At 46.9% G+C, this 10,507-nt stretch overlaps 1 protein-coding gene across 1 annotated transcript; it reads right to left on the reverse strand.

Annotated features, from left to right (window-relative positions):
- Nucleotides 1–1,221: 1,221 nt before the first annotated feature.
- Nucleotides 1,222–7,852, reverse strand: sost (sclerostin). Its single transcript, XM_069704589.1, has 2 exons — nt 6,997–7,852; nt 1,222–4,200 (listed from the first exon to the last, which is right to left on the reverse strand). The coding sequence occupies exons 1-2, from the start codon at nt 7,268–7,270 to the stop codon at nt 3,791–3,793; spliced, it is 684 nt and encodes a 227-aa protein (XP_069560690.1). The 5' UTR covers nt 7,271–7,852; the 3' UTR covers nt 1,222–3,790.
- Nucleotides 7,853–10,507: the final 2,655 nt, after the last annotated feature.

The raw sequence follows: 10,507 nt of genomic DNA on the forward strand, positions 1-10,507 counted from the left end.
TGAAGGTCTGTTCGACGCTGCATCATTTTTCTTTTCTTTTTTTCCCCCTCCGATGGCGCAATCCTATCATTTCTTCGCCCACATTTGGACAAAAGAAGCCAGTAATCATTTATTGTGGCCGGTTTGTCAGTTCTATAAATATTCGTTCGGGAGGCCGCGACTCCAACTGGGACGTGTTGGTTGAACTCCTGCCGGAGCGCGTACCCCAATCGAATCCCGTTTCTCACACAAGTAACAGAGGGCGGACCTTCGGGGACTTCCCGCACCTGGTATTTAAAAACTCCGTCGATGGCACTGAGGAATCGGGGCTTAAAAACGAAGCGTCGCCGACTTGTCAGCGTTCACTGGGAGTCGATCGGGCTCGACTTTTCGTACGCCTCGGCGCTCCCCGGGTCCGAAAGGGGGTCACCCGAAGGTCGCGCGGTAACGCGCGGCAGATGCTTTTGTCAGCATCGATACATTTAGTTCACGTTTCGCTCTTTAAGGTTGCGTTATTGAATTTCTTGGGAAACTTGTTCCATGCGAGTTGCCTGAGTAAAAAGCATGGCATGTCTCTTCTCTCTTGGAAAACAGCACTCGAAAATGACATAATGACTGCACATTATGGATGATGTAGTGAAACTTAATATCCGCTGTTCCGTATTGGCACCACAGAGGAAAAGCGCTCAGTCACAGTTACCACAGTGATTTTCTGTTTTGTGTTTGCATTTTAGTTTATTTGGCCACTTAGCGGAGTTCTTGTCCTGGTAATTAAAAATAAATACCTCATTTAGCTGGGTATATTTTCCCTGCCTGGCCAGCGTAGCGTTTTAAGTCCGAGGTTTCAGTGAGCGCTGGTTGTCCCGTTGGTAAGTTTGCTCCAGATACGTCTGGGACGAGGGACGCACAAGACTTTGGACTCGCAACCTTCACGGTGCGTCGAGCTTTAAAGCCTCGAGGGAGGCGAGGCGGCGAGGAGCGATGCCGGCCGACGGCTGCGGAGACACTTCGTCAACAAAGAAATGTTGGCGTTGTGACCGAGATGTCAAGAGGGACGATGCCTCTTCTGCGAAGATCTGCAGACAAATAGTGGCAAACCTCAACTTCCACAGTGCCTGAATCTCTCTGCACCGACATCAACGCCTGCAGTTCTAGCTAGCCGTGTTACACTTTACTTGAACCCCCAAATATTCAGCATTAATAAGTGCTTCACCAGCTTTAAATGAATGATTTATTGCACATCGTACACAGATACAAGCACGTTTTATTTGTTTGCTATTGTAAAGTATCGGCCAACCTCCTGGGAAGACATATTTTCCACCGTTACGGCTCCGTATAAATATTTTGTTAATTCATCCTGTATTGGTGCCCACAGGACGAGTTGACAAATATATTCATATCTGAATACAGCTACATTATATTATCTGTAGGCCATTCATTAACTGTTTATATACCGCTTGTACAACCTGGTATCACTCCAAAGCGTGTAATACACCCATCAGTCCACCGGGAGGACGTGTCAGTGTTACGTTTGGCTTTAATTTGCCACGGTCACATCTCGGTTAGGATTCGGCACCGAAACGACTTATTTAGGAGAAGAGTTTAGTTTGGGTTCAAATAAGTACGTCACGTAAACCACTTAACGTACGGAAGGTAAACGCGTTACGTTAAAGAAAGTCCTTTTGACTTTCCATGTCTCACGGACTCGAACCAGAAACTCGAACCAGAAAACCAGGAGAAAGTCCTTTGGTTTTACAAATTTGTCATTCACGCATTTTCCCTTTTCACACTTCGGCAATTACGGAAATTTCGGTCTTACGCGCTTTGGCCTGATGAATGCCGGTAAAGTAATGACGCATCAGCAACACCTTCAAAGACAAATGATACCAAATAAGCCAACTTTTTTCAAATATATCTGCCTTTACTTTATTCATGTACTGTACAGTTTTTCACTTCCAAAGTCTCTATCATACTATATGACAATAATGGCTATCATTTACTACAAAAGGTTGCATAAATAATTTAAATGCGGAAATAAAAAATAAATATGCAGTTCATTCTTTTGTAACAGTCCTTCTTTGTGTCTGTAACAAAAAAAAAACAGCCTTCCCTCCGTCCGTCCCTCCGTCCGTCCCTCCGTCCGTCCGTCCGTCCGTCCGTCGCTCTTTAACACCTTGTCGTGCGAGGGTCACCGCCTCAGGAGACCACACAGGTATGATATGTACAATCATGTCACGCGTCGCGGCTCGCAGCTTACATGACAAACCCCTTCCAGTTGCTATTTCAAACATATAGCTGGGGGAGCAAAACAAAAACAAAAACAAAAACAAAAGAAGCTAACATTGCCGGTTACAGTTCGGACAACCAGGAAAAGGAATACGAGCGGGGAGAAGACAACGCGGTGCGGAAACGTGGTGAATGTTCTTCGCTGAGGAAGGAGGTCGTCTTGCGCTGACAGTCTGGGTTAATGCAAATAAAAAGTGAATTCTTGTTTTTTGTTATGTTTTGTTTATTTATTTGTTTTTATTCCTATCTTTCCTGCCTGAGCTATTTACAGAATGGGGAGCGGAGACAGAAGTGGAGGTGTCTGGAGTCCTGCGGGGGCCGACGCGGCGGATTTGGGTTTTGGCTGCGGGACGGTTTGATCGCTGCTCTGTTTGGCCCGGTCCAAAAAACAAAAAAAACAAAACAGAATTCCAGTGTGGGTGTGTTGGAGAGCTCTCTGCCCCAAGGTAACATCACCACGCACATTTTCTGATGCCTCCCACACGCCATGTGCGCTTTTTTTTTTTTTTTTTTTCCTTTTTCTTCTGTGTGATTCTAGCAAGACAGGAACCGGCCTCGTCTAGAGGAAATGGCCTTTTATGACTCAAGTCCTCACACAGGAATGGACTCATTTGGTAATTAAGAGGAGTCACAGGAATGCCAAGGGCCCCTGTGGCGTTAGTTGCTGACAAGACCGCTTTCTCCCTCCGTCTCTCCTGACTCCTTCGCGTCTAGTTGTGTTGGGGGTGGGGGGGTGGGGGGGGGGGAAGCGCTTGGGACTCTTGACAGGTCTGGCCGCGGCTTCTGCGGTGCGCGGAGAGCGCCGCAGGGCCGTCCTGACGAGTGAGGCCTTTAGTGGGCTGTCAGAGAGCTCCCCGGACCGCGGCGCAGACCGGGGGCCTCTCAAAAACCTGTCAACGTTCCCGCCACCAGAGACCCCGGAGCCGCCGCCGCCGCCGCCGCGCAGACACGGCCGAAGAGGAGACGGATTACAACCGCTCGGGAGCGGAGATGCACCTTTTCAGCCTTGAACGGAGCTAAACGTGGCTAAAGCGCCGCTCCGCATCCGCTGGATGTTTGTACAGATGGGATTGTGGGGGAGGGGAGGGAGAGATGGGGGAGGAGGGGGGAGGGTGTATGGGGGCCCTCGGGGAGGACATCTCATTACGCTTAAGTGAAATCTGTTTGAGTGGAAGACAGAACCGAGCCCAGGGAGGTTCGGAGCTGTCGGGGCGGTCAGATTCTTGTTTGGTGTCGTCCGACGCGGTGCTGCGTCTCCTGAGCGGTCGCGCCGAGCCCCTCCGGCGCCGAACTCATGTCGTCACGCGAAGAAGTCAAAGTTCACACGTACGCCGGCGAGTGACGGGGACGTACGTACGGGCCGGCGACTTAAAACCGGCCTCGCGATTTAGCTTATGAACTCGCTCCCTTTGAAATATCTCTGGCGTCGCCCGTCTGGAGGGGACGTGTCGGTCGGTGTGGTGTGTAGCGTGTGCGTGCGTGTGTGAGTGCGCTTTTGGTCCTCGGGCCGCCGAAGCGGGACGCGTCAGTACGAGTTGCCCGTCAGCGGCGTGTTGTTCTTGCTCCGGTCTTGAGACAAGCGGCCGTGCTTCTTGGCGCGCTGCGTCCTCGGGACCTCCTTGGGCACCGACAGGTTGTGGTGGGGCCTGAAGCGCTTGCACTTGCAGGAGGTGACCACGCGGATTTTGTAAGTCCGAGTGTTGCCGTTGGGACACTGCAGCTGGACCCGCCGCGTCCGGGAGTGCGCCGGGATGCAGCGGTAGTCCGAGGCGCTGTTCCTCCACCACTTGCCGCGCACGATGGAGTTGGGCAGGAGGTGCGAGGGCAGGCACTGGCCCGAGCACACCAGCTCTCGGACGGGCTTGGCGCTGCGGCAAGATCCGTCGGTGATGTAACGGGTGGAGCGCAGCTCCCTGCAGCTCACCTCGGAGGGACCTGGGGGGGGGGGTCGAAGAGCAGGATATCACGGTTAGCGCCGGTGGATTCGGCCCAACACAAACAAACACTTTGAAGCGGTCGTTCTGCGGGTTGACCGCTCCGCCGCCGCCGCAGCTGCGTCCGATTCCGGCGTGCGATAACTTTTTCTCTTTCCCGTTTAAACCGACTTCGCTCGTTGCGGTATTTGTCCGAGAGCATAAACAACATAAACCAGATCAAATCTAAAATTGGAGGCAGCGTTTCATTTTCAACTCTCAAACGTTTCAAAGCGCAAAGAAGCGGCTTGAGAAATGCTCGTTCAGACGTTGAACTTAATGAAACGATTTGTACATTTAGGGGATCTGAGGTTCGTGATCTGATCATTAGCTGACGACGGCGTTCGACAAAGAAAAACCAGCTGGCAGCAATCAGCTGATAGCAAATACAGACCAGAAGGATCATTAAACAGCTCAATCAAAGCCCAAACGGAGGTTCTGGGCTGGAGGAGAAAAGCCGGCATTGGAGCGTTGGCTCTCGGGAGGCGTACGTGGTGATGGAAGAGTAAATAGATCTCTGGTTATTTTAAGGCAGCGCTACAAACCGTAACACTTCGGGAACAAACTGGACATCTGCCAGGCTGATTTGAGACGACGCGCTCAGGCTGTAATCCTAGATTGGAGCCACAGCTTTTTAACAGCCGTACGCATGAGTTATTGTCCTGGGGGGTTTTTTTTTTTACAAGCTGTGTGTAAAAAAAAAAAAAAAAAAAGGGGCAAAAGAGCTGTCGGTTAAGAAATGATACACTCAGAGAGGGATCTGTTTTCCTCTGTGGCTTTCTTTGCAAAAAAAAAAAGAAAAAGGGCTGAACAAAGGATTTATGTGAGGTGACTTCCTTTTTCTTTTTTCTCCCCATGAGAACCTGATCTCGTGTTATTCTGCGGCTGCAGCTGAAGAGACCACAGTCGTACACGACGCCTGCAGCACACACTTTCACGGCGGTTTGCACCATCAGTACTATTGGTTTTTTTGGTTTTTTTTTAAGTCAGGTTGTCTTGTTTTAATCCAGTTTGTCTCTTCCTCTACATTTCCTGTTTCTCCTCTCTCACTGCCAGTCTGACAAAATAAAACCGTTACTAATGAAGGTGGCCTGAGAAGAAGAAGAAAGAAAAAAAAAAGGATCACACACTAGACTACTGTGGAGTTGCGCGAGTTGTTCATTTCCTCCGGCGGTGAGGGACGAGCCTTGGGAGAGGACTGGAGGGAGGCCAGGCGGTGGACCGAGCCTCGGCCGGGACCCCACGGGGACCGACGAGAAGCCGTCCCCGCACCCGAACTAAGACACGGATGATAAGCCACGAGATTTCTCTTCTCCCCTCAACACGCATGAAAACACCACGTGCATTTTCCATCCCTTTTTTTGTTTGTTTTATTGTGAAGATGAATAAAGAATAAAATGTCATTTTTCAAGGCAGATCTTCGTGGGTTTGATTTCTCCTCCCATCTCCTGAGGTGGTAACATCCTCAAAAAGACCAGAAATCAGTCCCACCAACTGACCCGGATTTGCTAATTCCACCTGTCAGCTGTTCCTCTAATCTAATCAATCACCTTCCTCTGATCTCCAAATCAAGTGGCCACGATGAAGCAGAGGCGAATCGACTGCACCACCCATCTTGAATCCATGAGAGCGAGCGTGAGATTATCCCCGCATGCACGTCTCAATCACAACACACAACCGTCACCGGCCACAGGTGGGAATCATTCTCAAAGGCAGCGTTGCATTTAAAAAGCAATTTCTACCAAAACCCCCCGAAGACATCCCCCGAGGAACAAACTGTGGGCTTTTTCTATCGGGGAGACATGTTGTTGCAATCAAATGGTTATGGCGTAAGTAGAGCTTGACTAATAGTATAAAGAGAGAAGGAAACAACCTGGAAGACAACGTGAAAAAAAAAAAAAAGAAGCCCGACGTCTCTGCTTCACATTGTGTCGGAGAACAGAAACCACAAGAATGTGCGTCTGAGCCGCTCTCATCACCCTCATCTCTGGATTAAACAAGAAAACACTCTTCCCACGCAGCAGAGCTGCTCCTAATCAGGGAGATGGGTGTGAAAATGAAGCGGAGTGGGGAGGCAGGTTGTGTTTGAAGGGCTGCAAAAGACAAAAGTTGGACAGCCTGGATTTCCCACATCCAGAGACTCTCGTGCAAAAATCTACATTAAAAATACTTCTTCTTTTTTTTCTTTTTTTTTTAAAGAGACTTATTAAACTATTTGATTTTTTTTTTTTAGAGCAAAACCAAAGATACAAAATGTACCAAGATCTGTAAGTAAAGTCTGCTTTAAATTTACTTTTTTTTTTTAAGGTAATCAATTAAGTGGTTATTTTTTTGGTATTTGGACAGTTTGAGCGCACAACTACTGAACCACAAATATTAAAATCAACCTATTTAATGAGGACAAAATATGGATTTTTATAAGAAAAAAATTCCTAAACTTAAATTTAATCTTTGTAACGTTTTATTTAGGCTACAGTTCAGCAACTAAATTGAGATAAGTAGCCTGTCATTTAATCCTGGCATGCACTTGTTCACATACAGAAGTATGGATGAAAAGTTAGGCATTTATGTCTTCATAGCTCCAAGGTTAATTTCCTCACTTTTACGCACGAGACTCCAAATAAGGACTCGGAAAAAAATAAATAAATGACTCAACCTTTAAATTCATCACACAGAATTAATTATTCAGCCGCTTTTCATCTTTTACACCTGTAAAATGACACACTGTGAATGTTTACTCAGTTTAAAGGATACTTACTGTAGGAGACGGTGTTTGCCGTTCGTCCGCCGCTTTTTGCCCTGTTATTCACATTCATGGTGTTGTTGTTGTTGTTGTTGTTATTGTTGTTGTTATTGCTGCCGTCGGACGCCGGCAGCGTCGCCTCCTGGGGCGTCCGACTGCTCTCCCTGTAGTCCGGTAAAATCTCCGTGGCATCGTTCTTTAATACCTTCCATCCCTTCACGGCGGTGCAGCATCCCTGGAGCAGCACGAGCGCCGCGCTGGAGACGAGGAGGGCCAGAGACACCTGCATGGCTCGGTCCGTTCCCAAATAACGCAAATCACACGAGGAGGTTTGAGGTGAGGGGGGGGGGGGGAGGCAAAAAATAGTGATGTTAAGACGCACGGGGAGAAAGAGAGAGAGATAGAGAGAGAGAGAGATAGAGATGCCCGCTTGGACAAAGTTGGTCACTTCCAGCCTCGGAGCGAGAGGCGCACACGGTATTTAAGCGTTACGCAAGTTTTTCGTCAGGGCTGACAATTAAGCGCTTACACAAAGTGGGAGGGGTTGAACCTGGGCGAGAGATTCATTGAGAAAGGGGGAGGAGGAGGAGGAGGAGGAGGAGGAGAGGTTTGGATCAGTGCGCATGAGAGGAGAGAAGAGGAGATTAAAGAAAGGAGGAGAGGAGAAATGAAAGAAGACAGAGAAAGAGGAGAAGAAAGAGGAGGTGAGATGAGATGAAAAGATGGGGAGCAGAGGAGTAAAAAGGTCAGAGGAGACAATCGAGAAGTGGAAAGAGGGAACACGGAAGGAAAAGAGTGAAAGGTCAGAAAGGAGAAGAGAGAGAGAGGAGAGGAGTTCACATCTTGCGTGACGCATCTGATCTGCACATCTCTCCGCGCTGCTGTTGTTGTTGTTGGAATTAAGCGCACAAATGCACCCCCCCCCCACCCCACCCCCACCCCCCCACACACACACACACCCCTCCCTTTTTTTTTTTTTTAAACGATTTCCGCAGCATTACGTGTCCCGAGAAGCATTTAGGCGTTTTTCGAGGTGGTTTATTTTGGACTGCACCTCAAGGCGCAAGTTGTTCCACTGCTGCAACATTCCTCCTGAGAGGTTGGGTTCTTGTTTTTTTTTTCTTTCTTTTAAACCCCGCCTGTTTGATAGGAGCCTGTACACCCAATTAATCATTCATCCCTCACATTAATTAGCTATTATAACAGCTCTCAGCAGAGACATTTACACTGATGAGATGTCCCATTCTGTAAAAGTCTCAGCAGGGCCTCTGTTGTTTGTGTGCAGTCTTCATCAGCTCCTTTTACTCGTGCAGTGTATGATACATACACACACCACCATGTGTTGTGTACACGATCTGAATTTAACTAATGTTTTTCATGAGAATCCAATATTCTATATTCCTGGTATCTGGTTTGAATAAAATAATGTGTGCACCGAGGACTGCAAGTTCTTGGCATCCCATTACATCCCAGTGATTTGATGAGTGCTGACAGAAGCAGGGTCTTTCATTCAAACACCGCCCTCTTGAGGGAGAATAAACAAGTCTTGAGGAGGGAAAGTGCAAGATTAGGGTTCATTAGCATCCTGCTTTTAAAACAAACAAAAAAAGGACATCCAGAGACATGTCAGAGGAGTCACTTGAAAGATAAAAACTAAAAGAGGTTATCTTGGCAAGTTCAATAATCATCCATTTTATACAAGCCTTTAAATCAGGCAAATTTATATATTTTTGTTGTAAAAGTGAGTTTTAAATACAGCTGGTCCAAAAAAAAAAAAATTGTTATCTTCAGGGACAACTGAACGTGAACCACTTGATGAATTTCAACGTGCTTCACAGGATACAGAGTTTTTAAATCTGGTGTCTGGTGAGAAATTCCCACTTTGGCGGATGAAGACGTACCGATGGGCTCTGAACCGGCTTGATTGGGGACAAAATAATTCAGTCCTGCGTCACCGAATGGACAAAATTTTGATAGTGAAACTAATCATTTCAGGTTTTTGGTTATGAAACCTCAGACGTACAACAAACCACAATAATGTGTTCGTATTTCCTGAATATTGGAAGGGAAATGTTTACGTTTATGCTGCACATAAAACTTTAACGCCGATTTTGTTAAACTGAAACACAAAACATTTCTCCGTATTTCAACAGCGTCAAGAACATCGTGATCGCGGAAACATCCTCAAATATTGTGATGTTATTTTGTGGCCCCCCCCCCCCAAAAAAAAAAATGTCTCACCCCGACTAAAACACAACTGTCCGGGTTCACAAGTATCAACAGCGTTTTTTGTAACATTTATGACTTCTGACATCGAGCATGATTCTCATTTCCTGATCCAAGAGGTTTTAAAGTAAGTAGAGCAGACAGCTCCGTCCTCCTATTGTGTGTAACCCTCCGGCTCTGAAGCTGCGCCATCATTTTTTTTTTGTATATATTTTCTTCTCGGGAGGGACGGATGGTCCCACTGTCTACACTAAGCCAGCTCTGATTACAGCCTTCGCGCCGACATCGCGACGGATGTCAGTCGTGGTCCCAATTTAGACCTCTCTGGGTTTCTTTGTGGAGCCTTCGGGCTCCCAGCACAGTGTTTTTTATCATGATAACAGTACGACGAGGCCCAAATAACAATCAGATGCCCACCAGATTGCGAGAGAGCCTCGGGCGCTGCAAGAAGGCTGGTGGAGCGTAATTCTTATGGAAATGGAGAAAAACAGTGTTTTCAGTCCATAAACAAACCGCTGCAGCGCCGCACGCCTGGTGTTTGCTCGTGTGATTCATCGCCGCTCGAAGTTTAGAAGCAAATTCGCCTTTTTTTTTTTTTTTTTTTTTTTCACCGACACAATTACAGGTCACTGTCAGTCAAGATGGAGATAATATTACAGTGTTGCCTGTTTGAAATTTGGCGAGGTATTAACTCCTGGTATGCGTGAGGGAATTATTCATAATGTGTCCAAAACAATTATGTAAAGCAGGTTCAAGTCCAGCTTTCTGGCTTCTTACATCAACTTCAAGACCGTTGAGCGTGTAGTTTTTTTTTTTTCTGATGCAAATAGTGACACATCGTATAAAGTCAATTGAGGCCCTGCTTTGTATTAAAAAGTCAAATTCACCATGCTCTCATTGTGACGTGTCATACTGACTACATTAGAATATTTTGTTGACGCTGAAAATAGTTTTTCCAACACCGTGTCGCACTTTGTGTAATACACCCGTCGGTCCACTAGAGGACACCGTGTCAGTGTCACGTTTACCTCGCTTGAGCGTGAAAAGTCAGTGTCTCAGGTTTAGGCACCAAAAACCACGCAGTTAGGTGTAGGAAATGATTGTGGTTTGGGTTAGAATAAGTAGTTTTACATAAGTAATGTTACGTAAAATATGTTACGTTACTTTATGTACTTAAAAAGAAATGACTTTTGCTTTAAAACATGAATCTCCCGGGTGAAAGTCCTCCTTCTTAGACCTTCATGCATGTGTGCACTTTTTCTCATCCAGACCGGGCAAAGTGTGACACCGACGCGGCGCC

This window comes from Brachyistius frenatus, unplaced genomic scaffold (assembly GCF_029030835.1).
Source record: "Brachyistius frenatus isolate BFR_SWC_R1_liver_20210118 unplaced genomic scaffold, ASM2903083v1 Contig_51, whole genome shotgun sequence".
In the NCBI taxonomy this organism is placed as follows: domain Eukaryota; kingdom Metazoa; phylum Chordata; class Actinopteri; family Embiotocidae; genus Brachyistius; species Brachyistius frenatus.